A 14,487-nucleotide genomic window follows, 5' to 3' on the forward strand; every position below is an offset into this window, starting at 1 on the left:
ATATTTTTAATAATTTGAAAAAATATGTTTACTGGTATCATCCTAATTTCCTAAATCCTGTATTTATTTGTTTTAGGTAGGGAAGAAGCGATCCCCATGATTGAAATACAGCTTTTTGTTTTGTTTTGTTTTGTTTTTTTAATTTTATTTATTTATTTATTTAGTTTTGGCTGTGTTGAGTCTTCGTTTCTGTGCAAGGGCTTTCTCTAGCTGCGGCAAGCGGGGGCCACTCTTCATCGCAGTGCGCGGGCCTCGCACTATCGCGGCCTGTCTTGTTGCGGAGCACAGGCTCCAGACGCGCAGGCTCAGCAGTTGTGGCTCACGGGCCTAATTGCTCCGCGGCACGTGGGATCCTCCCAGACCAGGGCTCGAACCCATGTCCCCTGCATTGGCAGGCAGATTCTCAACCACTGCGCCACCAGGGAAGCCCTGAAATACAGTTTTGAATTCTATGATAAAGTACATTTCAAGGAAGATGATCATGCATCATTTCTACCTAATGAACTAATGTTAGGTGTGGGGAATAGTCTGAAAATAATTAAAGCATTCATTTTTAAACAAAGGCACTGTATTTACTATGCATTTGTTAATTGACTTTTTGCTGGCTAATTTGTACATGACTTAAGAATTAATAGATATTTGATAAATGCTCAACATGTTCTAGGTATTGTGATATGTGCAAAAAGTATACAGCAGCGTTTTTCAAAGTGGAAATGTAATATTAGCTTTTGAGATGTTCTGTGATTAGAATTTGGGATAGAATTTCTATCTGCTACTGCAGCTCTCTCTTGGAGATTTTTCATACCCATTAGTATCGGCTCCAAAAATTCCTGCATATAGAAACCTGTTTAATTTTGTTTCTACCCAGTGTTTCCCTAACTTATTTTAACAAGAAAATCCTTTTTTTCATTATATCTGCTAACATTTACCCAAGCATTTTATGAAACACCTGTATAAGATATATGGTATGGACTCCATGAGTTTTAACGTTCTGTTTGGAACGCTAAACATAAATATAAGGTAATTAAAAAAAAAAAAAGAAAAGAGGGAGAGAGAGTCCAAGAAAATAATCTTTTCAAAAGAGAAGATCTGAAAACATCTCTAATGCCCTTAAGTTTACTGATGTATAATACTGAGAACCTAACAAATGCAAGTTTAATCAACTTTATTTAGTTATAATTTACATACAATAAACTGCATCAACTTAAAGTGGACAATTCAGCTAATTTACATATATACTATATGTAAACCTGTGAAGCCACCTCTGCAATCCAGATGTAATAGAACATTTCAGTCAACCTAAAAGGTTCCTTTTGCTCCTTGGCAATCCATCTTTCCCTCTACCCCAGGCTCCAAACAACCACTTGTCTGCTTTTTATATAGATTAAATTGAATTTTTAAGTATCTTATGTAAATGGAATTTATAGAATGTATTTTTCAATGTCTGGTTTCTTTAACTTAGCACAATGATTTTGAGACTCGTGCATGTTATTGTGTGTATCAGTAGTTTTTCTTTTTTATTGCCGAGTGGTATTCTATTATATATAAATACATATTTTGTTCATCCATTCATGAATTGGTAGACATTTAGATTATTTACAACTTGGGGCTATTGTGAATAAAGCTGCTATGAACATCTGTGTACAGATCTGCATGGCTATACGTTTTTGTTCCTCTCAGATAAATACCTAGGAGTAGAGTAGCTAGGTTGTTATGGTGGAGAACTTTCTAAGAAACTGCCAGTTTTCCAAAGTAGTTGTACTGTTTTAATGTTCCCATTAAGAGTGTAAAAGTTCTAGTTTCTCCATATCCTTATTCAGTCTTTGGTGTTGTCAGTGTCTTTAGTTTTAGTCATTCTTATGAGAAGGTAATGATATCTCATTGTGGCTTAAATTTGCATTGATCTGATGACCAATGATTCTGAGCAGCTTTTTACTCAACACTTACTTGCCAACCCTATAGCTTCTTGTATCTGAATCTGTTCAGATTTTTTGCCCACTTTCTACTGGGTTATTTATTTTCTTATCACTGAATTTTAAGGGTTCTTTTTATATTTGTATACAAGTTTTTTGTCAGATATAACTATTGTGAATGTTTTATCCCAGTCTGTGGCTTGCCTTTTTATCTTCTTAAAGGTATCTTTAGAAGAGAAGAAGGGTTTATTTTTATAAAGACCAGTTTATCAATTTTTTTCTTTTATACTTCTAGAATTTTGTAGTTTTAGCTCTTACACTGAGATTTATGATCCATCTCAAGTTAATTTTTGAGTATAGGGTGAGGTAGGGGTCAATGTTCATTTTAAAAATATGAGTATCTAGTTGTTGAGCATCATTTCTTAAAATACTTTCCTTTCCTCATTGAATGCATTAATAATAAAAATCAATATGGATTCTGTTCTATTAATCTTTCTATTCTGTTCCTTATTCTGTTCTATTAATCTTTTATTTCTGTCTTCTAGACCTTATCACACTATCTTGTTTCTCTATTAGCATTGTAAGTTTTGAAGTCAGTTAAGTCCTTCAACTTTGTTCTTTTTTTAGATTGCTTTCACTATTCTCAGTCATTAGCATTTCCATATAAATTTTATAATCAGTTTGTCACTTTTTAAAAAAGTCTTTGTGTAATTTTGATTGGAATTGTATTGAGTCTATAGATAAATTTGGAAAGAAAGAATATCTTCATAATTCTGAGTCTTCCAATGAACATGGTATATCTCTCTGTTTAAATAGGTCTTGTTTAATTTCTCTCAACAGTGCTCTGTAGTTTTCAATGAAGAATTCTTTTGTTAATTTTATTCCTGTCTTTTATATTTTTTATATATTTCCATAAAGTGGACTTTTTAAACTTCATTTTCTAGTTAGTTTGCTGCTTAATACATTTTTTCTAATATTAAACTTGTATCCTGTAATCTTGCTGTTAGTTGTTTTGTAGATTCCTTAGGAGTTTTATATAAACTCTCATGTTATCTGCAAATGAGGATAGTTTTACTTTTTACTCTTCCAAGTTCTATACTTTCTTCCCCCCATACACTCCCTACTCTGGTTTTACCTTATCGCAAAGGCTAGTATCTCTATTATAATGTTTGGTGAAAGTGGTGAGCTTTTTACCTTGTTCTTGATCTTAGGTAGAAAAAGTTGACTATTTTGACAATTAGGATGTTACCTGTAGGTTTTTTTATTTTATTTTATTTTTATTTTATTTATTTATTTATTTTTGCCTGTATTGGGTCTTCGTTGCTGTGCGCAGGCTTTCTCTAGTTGCGGCGAGCAGGGCTACTCTTCATTGCGGTGTGCGGGCTTCTCACTGCGGTGGCTTCTCTTGTTGTGGAGCACAGGCTCTAGGCACACGGACTTCAGTAGTTGCAGCACGCAGGCTCAGTAGTTGTGGCTCACGGGCTTAGTTGTTCTGCGGCATGTGGGATCTTCCCAGACCAGGGATCGAACCCATGTCCCCTGCATTGGCAGGTGGATTCTCAACCACTGTGCCACCAGGGAAGCCCTACCTGTAGGTTTTTGTAATACCATTTATTATATTGAAGAAGTTCCCTTCTATTCCTAGTTTGCTGAGAGTTTTCTTATCATGAGTAGATCTTAAACTTTGTCATTTGTTTTTTCTGCACATATTAAATGATCATATTGTTTTTCTCCTTTATTCTGTTCACTGTGGTGAATTATATTCATTGGATTTTGAGTGTTAAACTAACCTTGCATTCCGGTGATAATTCTTACTTGGTTATGATGATTTATCCATTTTATATATTGTTAGATTCTATTTGCCAATGTTTTTAAAGGATTTTTAGGGCTATATTTATGAAGGTGTCATTAATCTATAATTTTCAATTTTTGTAACATCTTTGTCAGGTTTTGGAGTAAGTATTAATGCTGGCTTTATAAAACAAGTTGGGACGTGTTCCCTTCTCTGTATTCTAAAATGATTGTATAATTTTGATGTTATTTCTTCTTTGGTAGAATTCAGAAGGGAAATCATCTGGGCTTGGATTTTTCTTAACACATTTTTGACCAGAGACATATTAACAGCCACAGGAGTTAGTTTCTGCAAAAATCCCCCGGTCAGTAATGTGTTAGTGGAAAGGTTGGTTACGGTGGATTCAATTTTTTGATGAGTTCAGTTCCATTTTTAAAAATAAATGTAGGGCTATTCTGATTTTCTGTTTCATTTTGTGTCCATTTTGTACCTGAATTTTTCAAGAAATTTGTTTCTTTTTATCATCATAAAGTTGTTTATAATATTTTATTATTATCCATTTACTATCTTTAGGATCTGTAGTGATAACGCTTCTTTCATTTCTGATGTTGATGATTTGTTCTCTCTATCCTTGTTCAGTCTAGCTAGAATTTAATCAATTTTTTAAATCTTTGTAGACAACTACTCTTGCCTTTGATTTTCTCTCTTGTTTGTTTCCCATTTCATTGATTTCTGCTCTCATGTTCATTATTTCCTTCCTGTACTTACTCTTGAAACTTAGGTCATTGCTTTTAGACTTCTCTCCTACTATAAGCATTTAAAGTTATAAAATTGCCTCTAAGCACTGCTTTAACTGTATTCCACAAATCTTCATATGTTAGATTTTCATTATCATTCAACTTGAAACATTTTCTCATTTCCTTTGTGATATCTTCTTTGACCAATGGTTTATTTAGAAGTATGTTGTTTAATTTCCATTGTGTTTGGGGTTTTCCTCTATGTCCTATTTTTATTCATGTCTAACTTACTCTTCTCATAGTCAGAGTTCTACTCTGTATGATTTCAGTCCTTTTGAATTTGTTGAGTTTTGTGTTATGGCTTATCGTATGGGCTGTTTTGATGAATATACCAAGTGTACTTGAAAGGAATATGTGTTCTGCAGTTGTTGGGCATAGAGGCCTATAAATAAATATCAATTAGGTCAAGATGATTGATGGTCTTGTTAGATCCTCTCTGTCTTACTGATTTGTTTTCTAGTTCTATCAATGCTAAGAGAGGAGTGTTAAAATCTCCTATTATGATTGTGGAATTATATATATTTATCTTTTTAAACCTGTCAATTTTTGCTTTATATATGTTGAGGCTCCATTATTAGGAACAAACGTATTAAGAAATATGAAGGTTCTGAGACTTCACCCTATTTGAAAGCTAACAAGTTAGTCTGCCACAATTTCATAGAATCTGGCAAAAGACTTGAGACTCCTGAGTCAGAGACAGAGGACAGTTTATTACTCACAGAATATCATCATTTTTTGCACCAGTTCCCTAAGAACTAAGTCCCACAGAGCAACCATATGAGGTTTCAATGTTTGTATTTTCTGTAGTGTTTAATGTATGGTCCCAGCTACATTTTCAGGATTTGGGGGTTTGTTGTTGTTGTTGTTGTTTTAGTTTTTATAATTAAAAGAAGTTCATGTCTAAGTTCTTATCTTCCTTACTTTCTGTATTCTATCACACCTTCTTTCTGGATACTTCATATTCATAAGTACACATATAGAAATGTGCTGTTTTTCACTCTTTATAAGTGAGTATCTCCTAAATATTCAAGGATTGCTATTTCTGATTATGCCAGCAAGAAGAGTAATTTTTTTGGAGATGGAAGGAGTCTACATTTTTGGAGTATATCATTTCTAATCCTTTTTATTTCTTCCTGAAGATTCAATTTTCCATCTCATGTCATTTCCCTTCAACCTAAAGAACTTCCTTTAGCATTTTCTGTAATGCAGATCTACTGGAAACAGATTTCCTTGGTTTTCTTTTATCTAAAAATGACTTTATTTTTCCTTCGTTATTGAAGAGTACTTTCACTGGGAATAGAATTCTGGCATGACATTTTTATTCTTTCAACACGTTAAAGATGTTGTTCTACTGGTTTCTGCCCTCCATTGTTTTAATTGAGAGTCATTGGTGATTCAGTCATTGTTCCCTGTATTCACTCTGGCAGCATTTAAGATTTTATCTTTGGTTTTCAGCAGTTTGACTATAATGTGTTCATGTATGGTTTTCTTTGTATTTATTTTGTTTGAAATTCACTGAGCTTCTTGATTTTGTGAATTTATGGTTGTTTACCAATTTGGGGGAATTTTCAGCTTTTTCTTCAAATATTTTTTTCTACCCCATCTTCTCTTTTCTTTCCTTACTGGACTTTTATTAGACCTTTTTTTGTCCCACAGGAATGATCTTTGCTTGTAAACCTTACCATTTCACCTTCCTACTTAAAACCTTCTAGTGGCTTCTCATTGCAAATAGAATGCAGTCCAGACTCTTCACCATGTTGTTTAAGACCTCATAATCTGCCTGTGACTATCTCTCTAACCTCATTTCCTATGTCTTTTCACTTTATTCACTGTTTCTACCACAGTGGGTTTTTTCTGTCTCTGGAACATGCCAGTCATCTGTGCCTTTGTACTTGAGGTTTCTTTTACCTTGAATGCTCTTTCCCAGATCTTTGTATGGTTGTCTCCTTTGGATATCTGCATAAGTTACCTCCTCAAAGAGGCTTTCTCTGACTACCCCAACTAAAAGCTGTCCCATCCCCTCAAAGCACACACACACGCACACTTTTGACCCATATCTCTCTTAATAGCTTTATGGAGATATAATTTACATACCATAAAATTCATCCACTTAAAATATAGAATTCAAAGGTTATTAGTATATTCACAGACGTGTAACTCTCACTATACTCAATTTTACACTTATCTATCTTATTCATGCTGTTTCCTAGTACCAAGAACAAACTCTGGTATATAGTACAGCTCAATAGTTTTTTCTGAATAGATGACTTCATTAGCTCTAAGATAGTTCAGGCATTCGCCTTCAATAAAATATTAGGGAAGTTCATTTGACTGCCGTCAGCTCTAGAAGTATTCTTTGATCTGAGCTATGTTATTTTGTGGGCTCTCTGAAAACAGCTTAACCCATATTTGAAGAGTTATTTCAGGAAGTTACCAAAAAAAGCCTTTTGATATGATGAATGCAAGTCATATACACATTTCCTTAAAAGACAGTAGTCGTCTTTTACTGACCTGACAGTTGCTGAGGAGCAAAAAGCCTTTCAGAAATCCTGCTTTTCTATTTTCAAAAGTACTCTGACATTGTTTATTTGTTTGAATCTTTGAAATAGATTTTAGAATCTCTAGTACTTGTTTTATTTACTAATTATGATAATAGTGAGATATTCATGAGATTCTGGGCATCCTCTTGCCTTGGGTTCCTTCATATGGAATATCAATTCTGAGCTTGGTTAATCTTTGTTGCCCCTTCTTCTTTATAGGCCTTGATGCGGCCTGGAAGAATTGACAGAATCATCTACGTGCCTTTACCAGATGCAGCAACAAGAAGGGAAATATTTAACTTGCGGTTTCAGTCTATGCCAGTCAGTAATGATGTTGATCTGAATGAACTCATCCTCCAAACAGATACATATTCAGGAGCAGAGGTAAGATAGTTCCCCTTAAAATACGTTGGTGGGAAGAAAGCAGTGGCTTGGGGTCATTAGCAAAGAAAAGATTGCTTGATGCCAGCTGTTTTAAATAACTGTGTATTAAGTAATCTTAAAACAGGAAATACACTACATTGACAGGTAGTCACTAAATTAAATTGCATTTTACCTGGCCTCTATTATATTTCAATTGTTTTTACCTAGCTTATCTTATTTCTCAAAATGTAGTCTTCAGAGAAGCAGCATAATATAGTGGAGAGAACACTGGACTAGAAGTAGAAGAGTCTTCTTTTGGGGCTTTTTGTTTTTGTTTTTTGTTTGTTTATTTTAACATCTTTATTGGAATATAATTGCTTTACAATGGTGTGCTAGTTTCTGCTTTATAACAAAGTGAATCAGTTATACATATACATATGTTCCCATATCTCTTCCCTCTTGCATCTCCCTCCCTCCCACCCTCCCTATCCCACCCCTCTAGGTGGTCACAAAGCACCGAGCTGATCTCCCTGTGCTATGCGGCTGCTTCCCACTAGCTATCTATTTTACGTTCGGTAGTGTATATATGTCCATGCCACTCTCTCACTTTGTCCCAGCTTACCCTTCCCCCTCCCCGTATCCTTAAGTCCATTCTCTAGTAGGTCTGCATCTTTATTCCCGTCTTGCCCCTAGGTTCTTCTGACCATTCTTTTTTTCTTTTTTTTTTTTTAGATTCCATATACACGTGTTAGCATATGGTATTTGTTTTTCTCTTTCTGACTTACTTCACTCTGTATGACAGTCCATCCACCTCACTACAAATAACTCAGTTTCGTTCCTTTTTATGGCTGAGTAATATTCCATTGTATATATGTGCCACATCTTTATCCATTCATCTGTCGATGGACACTTAGGTTGCTTCCATGTCCTGGCTATTGTAAATAGAGCTGCAATGAACATTTTGGTACATGACTCTTTTTGAATTATGGTTTTCTCAGGGTATATGCCCAGTAGTGGGATTGCTGGGTCGTGTGGTAGTTCTACTTTTAGTTTTTTAAGGAACCTCCATACTGTTCTCCATAGGGACTGTATCAATTTACATTCGCACCAACAGGGCAAGAGGGTTCCCTTTTCGCCACACCCTCTCCAGCATTTATTGTTTGTAGACTTTTTGATGATGGCCATTCTGACTGGTGTGAGATGATATCTCATTGTAGTTTTGATTTGCATTTCTCTAATGATTAATGATGTTAAGCATTCTTTCATGTGTTTGTTGGCAATCTGTATATCTTCTTTGGAGAAATGTCTATTTAGGTCTTCTGCCCATTTTTGGATTGGGTTGTTTGTTTTTTTGAAATTGAGCTGCGTGAGTTGCTTGTATGTTTTGGAGATTAATCCTTTGTCACTTGCTTCATTTGCAAATATTCTCTCCCATTCTGAGGGTTGTCTTTTCGTCTTGTTTATGGTTTCCTTTGCTGTGCAAAAGCTTTTAAGTTTCATTAGGTCCCATTGGTTTATTTTTGTTCTTATTTCCATTTCTCTAGGAGGTGGGTCCAAAAGGATCTTGCTGTGATTTATATCACAGAGTGTTTTGCCTATGTTTTCCTCTAAGAGTTTTATAGTGTCTGGCCTTACATGTAGGTCTTTAATCCATTTTGAGTTTATTTTTGTGTATGGTGTTAGGGCGTGTTCTAATTTCATTCTTTTACATGTAGCTGTCCAGTTTTCCCAGCATCACTTATTGAAGAGGCTGTCTTTTCTCCATTGTACACTCTTGCCTCCTTTATCAAAGATAGGGTGACCATATGTGCGTGGGTTTATCTCTGGGCTTTCTATCTTGTTCCATTGATCTATAATTCTTTTTTTTGTGTCAGTACCATACTGTCTTGATTACTGTAGCTTTGTAGTATAGTTTGAAGTCAGGGAGCCTGACTCCTCCAGCTCCGTTTTTCTTTCTCAAGATTGCTTTGGCTATTCGGGGTCTTTTGTGTTTCCATACAAATTGTGAAATTTTTTGTTCTAGTTCTGTGAAAAATGCCAGTGGTAGTTTGATAGGGATTGCATTGAATCTGTAGATTGCTTTGGGTAGTAGAGTCATTTTCACAATGTTGATTCTTCCAATCCAAGAACATGGTACATCTCTCCATCTATCTGTATCATCTTTAATTTCTTTCATCAGTGTCTTATAGTTTTCTGCATACAGGTCTTTTGTCTCCTTAGGTAGGTTTATTCCTAGATATTTTATTCTTTTTGTTGCAATGGTAAATGGGAGTGTTTTCTTAATTTCACTTTCAGATTTTTCATCATTAGTGTATAGGACTGCAGGAGATTTCTTTGCATTAATCTTGTATCCTGCTACTTTACCAAGTTCATTGATTAGCTCTAGTAGTTTTCTGATAGCATCTTTAGGATTCTCTATGTATAGTATCATGTCATCTGCAAACAGTGACAGCTTTACTACTTCTTTTCCAATTTGGATTCCTTTTATTTCTTTTTCTTCTCTGATTGCTGTGGCTAACACTTCCAAAACTATGTTGAATAATAGTGGTGAGAGTGGGCAACCTTGTCTTGTTCCTGATCTTAGTGGAAATGGTTTCTGTTTTTCACCATTGAGGACGATGTTGGCTGTGGGTTTGTCATATATGGCCTTTATTCTGTTGAGGAAAGTTCCCTCTATGCTTACTTTCTGGAGGGTTTTTATCATAAATGGGTGTTGAATTTTGTCGAAAGCTTTCTCTGCATCTATTGAGATGATCATATGGTTTTTCTCCTTCAATTTGTTAATATGGTGTATCACGTTGATTGATTTTTGTATATTGAAGAACCCTTGCATTCCTGGGATAAATCCCATTTGATCATGGTGTATGATCCTTTTAATGTGCTCTTAGATTCTGTTTGCTAGTATTTTGTTGAGGATTTTTGCATCAATGTTCATCAGTGATATTGGCCTGTAGTTTTCTTTCTTTGTGACATCTTTGTCTGGTTTTGGTATCAGGGTGATGGTGGCCTCGTAGAATGAGTTTGGGAGTGTTCCTCCCTCTGCTATATTTTGGAAGAGTTTGAGAAGGATAGGTGTTAGCTGTTCTCTAAATGTTTGATAGAATTCGCCCGTGAAGCCATCTGGTTCTGGGCTTTTGTTTGTTGGAAGATTTTTAATCACAGTTTCAATTTCAGTGCTTGTGATTGGTCTGTTCATATTTTCTATTTCTTCCTGGTTCAGTCTCGGAAGGTTGTGCATTTCTAAGAATTTGTCCATTTCTTCCAGGTTGTCCATTTTATTGGCATAGAGTTGCTTGTAGTAATCTCTCAGGATCCTTTGTATTTCTGCAGTGTCAGTTGTTACTTCTCCTTTTTCATTTCTAATTCTATTGATTTGAGTCTTCTCCCTTTTTTTCTTGATAAGTCTGGCTAATGGTTTATCAATTCTGTTTATCTTCTCAAAGAACCAGCTTTTAGTTTTATTGATCTTTGCTATCATTTCCTTCATTTCTTTTTCATTTATTTCTGATCTGATCTTTATGATTTATTTCCTTCTGCTAACTTTGGGGGTTTTTTTGTTCTTCTTTCTCTAATTGCTTTAGGTGTAAGGCTAGATTGTTTATTTGAGATGTTTCTTGTTTCTTAAGGTAGGACTGTATTGCTATAAACTTCCCTCTTAGAACTGCTTTTGCTGCATCCCATAGGTTTTAGGTCATCGTATCTCCATTGTCATTTGTTTCTAGGTATTTTTTGATTTCCCCTTTGATTTCTTCAGTGATCACTTCGTTATTAAGTAGTGTATTGTGTAGCCTCCATGTGTTTGTATTTTTTACAGATCTTTTCCTGTAATTGATATCTAGTCTCATAGCGTTGTGGTCGGAAAAGATACTTGATACGATTTCAATTTTCTTAAATTTACCAAGGCTTGATTTGTGACCCAAGATATGATCTATCCTGTAGAATGTTCTATGAGCACTTGAGAAGAATGTGTATTCTGTTGTTTTTGGATGGAATGTCCTATAAATATTAAGTCCATCTTGTTTAATGTATCATTTAAAGCTTGTGTTTCCTTATTTATTTTCATTTTGATCTGTCCATGGGTGAAAGTGGGGTGTTAAAGTCCCCTACTATGATTGTGTTACTGTCGATTTCCCCTTTTATGGCTGTTAGTATTTGCCTTATGTATTGAGGTGCTCCTATGTTGGGTGCATAAATATTTACAATTGTTATATCTTCTTCTTGGATTGATCCCTTGATCATTATGTCGTGTCCTTCTTTGTCTCTTATAATGGTCTTTGTTTTAAAGCCTATTTTGTCTAATGTGAGAATTGCTACTCCAGCTTTCTTTTGATTTCCATTTGCATGGATTATCTTTTTCCATCCCCTCACTTTCAGTCTGTATGTGTCCCTAGGTCTGAAGTGGGTCTCTTGTAGACAGCATATATACAGGTCTTGTTTTTGTATCCATTCAGCCAGTCTAGGGGCTTTTTGATACAGCAACTTCCAACCAGTTATACACATCCCTGAACTTTGATTGCTTTACCCTATCAAATGGAAATGGTGTACAACTTGCCCTACTGTTTTCTCATAGAGATCATAAAAATGAGATTAAGATATCATGTAAGCAAGCACTCTGAAATACAAAAGACTTGGCAGAGAGATTTTATTATTATCTTTTAAGATTTGGGAAAATTATCTCAGTCTACAAAGATTCTCTCATAAAAACCATAAAAGGGACAGCCAGTCTGCCCTTAATAGTAAAAGTATACTCTCAACAAGAATAGCAAGACCTCTGTGAAAATATGAAAATTTTAAGTATGGCAAATAAATATTTTTTCTGTCCTTAGCAACTCCTTACTTAGGCTGTTTTTATTTACAGAATAAAATTGCATTAAACTATTTGTGCAGCTTTTCTACATGTATTTCTTAAGAAAAATTTGGACTATATATTCCTCAACACAGAAATGTCTTCTGAATACCACTGATATGGGTCTGTACTGGGAAATTAATACTTTCTTAAGTAAGAAGCTGTAGATTCTTTTCATTCTGAATTATCCAGCAGGCCGGGACTCCACATTCTGTTTTGCTTGCTATTATTTTTTATCTGTCTTCTGTAAAAACCAAAGAGATTAACACATAATAGATCATTAGTGGTACTCAGAGAGTCTTGTAGGTAAATTTACATGTGGAATTGGATTTAGTATATCATGTAGTCATAGCTAATAACAACAACCAAAATAAATCTCAAATCTACTCACTGTTTTTTTCAACTAGTAACTATGTCTGTTTGATTTTCCCCCTTTAAATTTTTAAATTCCACTGGGGTGGAAAATCCATGTAGAAAGTAGCTTGAGAAGCAGTTAAAGTGCATTCACCTTTAAAGTCCTGTCTGAAACAATAATCTTTATGAGCATCTCTGTGGCATGACCATCCATTAAGTTAAAATGAACATACAGTTACTGCTAACTGACTGCTCCAGCATTTCTAGAATTTAGTTTTTGATGTGAGACCAAGGGCTGTGTATGATATGTCAGTTTACAGGAAGTAGGCAGGAAAAGAAACCATAAATCTTTCACTTGAGTTGAGTGAAGTGGAAGAGTAGTTAGCAAGGTATAAATATGCCTTTCTCACTTTGAAGTAATTCATGGTAGTAACACAGAAGTGCAAAACAAAAAGCAAAGCCAGTGAGGTCCTGTCTGGCTGAAAGGTAAAAACTCACTTGGTGCCAGGAATTATTGTACCAGCTTACTAGTTCTTATGTAGTACATGCCTAATTCAGTCTGAAATATAGGCAAATTCATTTCTGATTAATTTTTATATCAGATTTTCTAAAAATAGTCACAGAGAAAGTAGCAGAAAATTCTGCCCCTCAGTTTACGTTTTTATGTCCCATATTGCTTGGGTGAGGGAAGGGTATCTTACTGTGGTCCTAGTTATAATCAGTATATTATTACAGCTTCATAGGCATTTATTCCAGAGCCATATCTTAGTAGTTCTAGGGTTTTCAATTTGGACAAGACAGGTTTGTTCCACGTTTTTTGTTATGGGTGGAGGGTTTGGTCTGAATATTTAAGTAATTCACACAGGTGCATTATTGTTTGAGGAAAAATATTATCTTTTTAAAGTCTCAAAATTAATCAATAGGAAATTTAAGATAGATTAAACTTAGCTTCACATAAAATATAAGATCTCTCATCTTTTTTTCTTCTATCAGAATTAAAATGGCACAACAATGTTTGAAAGCCAAAATTAGTTTTGATCTTTTTTTTTTTTGGCTGCATTGGGTCTTCGTTGCTGCGAGGGCTTTCTCTAGTTGCAGCGAGCGGGGGCTACTCTTCGTTGCGGTGAGTGGGCTTCTCATTGCGGTGGCTTCTCCTGTTGCGGAACATGGGCTCTAGGCGCCTGGGCTTCAGTAGTTGTGGCACATGGGCTTAGTTGCCCCGAGGCATGTGTGATCTTCCCAGACTGGGGCTCGAACCCGTGTCCCCTGCGTTGGCAGGCAGATTCTTAACCACTGCGCCACCGGGGAAGTCCCTGATAGGTGTTCTGTTTTTTTTTTTTTTTTTTTTTCTGATAGGTTTTTAAATAGTAAAACAAATTGAAAGCTTGAACCTCAGTCATCTGATACCTACAAGCTCAGTGCTTTACCACTGATGTAACTAATTTATTTCTTCCCCCAGCAAGGCCATATCCTTCAGCACAGAACCTACTACATAGTACACACTTAACAAACACTTAATGAACTGAAAAAAAGTTAGATTTAGGAAAAATAGACTTCCCCTTCTCATTTGTCATAGAGGAACCTTCTCATAACAATGCACCCTGCTATAGGCACAGCCTCTTTTTCAGAGTTGGGGTGTCTCTGTGGGCACTTTTGGTGTAAAAATGAAACTACTGACTCAGTTCATTGTCTTCACGGGAGAGTAGTATATTCAGTATTATATAAAATTAATTTTATTTGACTGTACAGTATCAGCTATACGAACAAGAATTTGGCTGGGTGAGCAAGAAATGAAGAAATTGCTGACACTCTGTTTTTTAGAAATATAAAATGTTTATTTTAACTGTAGTGAATATTTTATTTTTAATTAAAAAGTTGTTTA

The 14,487-nt window shown here is 35.1% G+C and overlaps 1 protein-coding gene across 6 annotated transcripts in view; it reads left to right on the forward strand.

The window, feature by feature from the left end:
• Nucleotides 1-14,487, forward strand: part of AFG2A (AFG2 AAA ATPase homolog A) — a 327,260-nt gene that overhangs the window by 252,829 nt on the left and 59,944 nt on the right. For 4 of the 6 annotated variants that reach the window (XR_014244470.1, XM_082391397.1, XM_082391398.1 and 1 more), the window contains one exon: nt 7,262-7,426. The exons of 1 other annotated variant lie outside the window; for it this stretch is intronic. Coding sequence is in view for 4 of the 5 variants with exons in the window: in XM_082391397.1 (XP_082247523.1) it covers nt 7,262-7,426 (165 nt within the window). In the remaining variant the exon portion in view is untranslated. Of the gene's footprint in view, nt 1-7,261; nt 7,427-14,487 lie in introns of those variants that run through there. One more of the 6 variants, XM_082391399.1, reaches the window with a different exon arrangement.

This window comes from Balaenoptera borealis, assembly GCF_965194805.1.
Source record: "Balaenoptera borealis genome assembly, chromosome: 4".
NCBI classification, from domain to species: domain Eukaryota; kingdom Metazoa; phylum Chordata; class Mammalia; order Artiodactyla; family Balaenopteridae; genus Balaenoptera; species Balaenoptera borealis.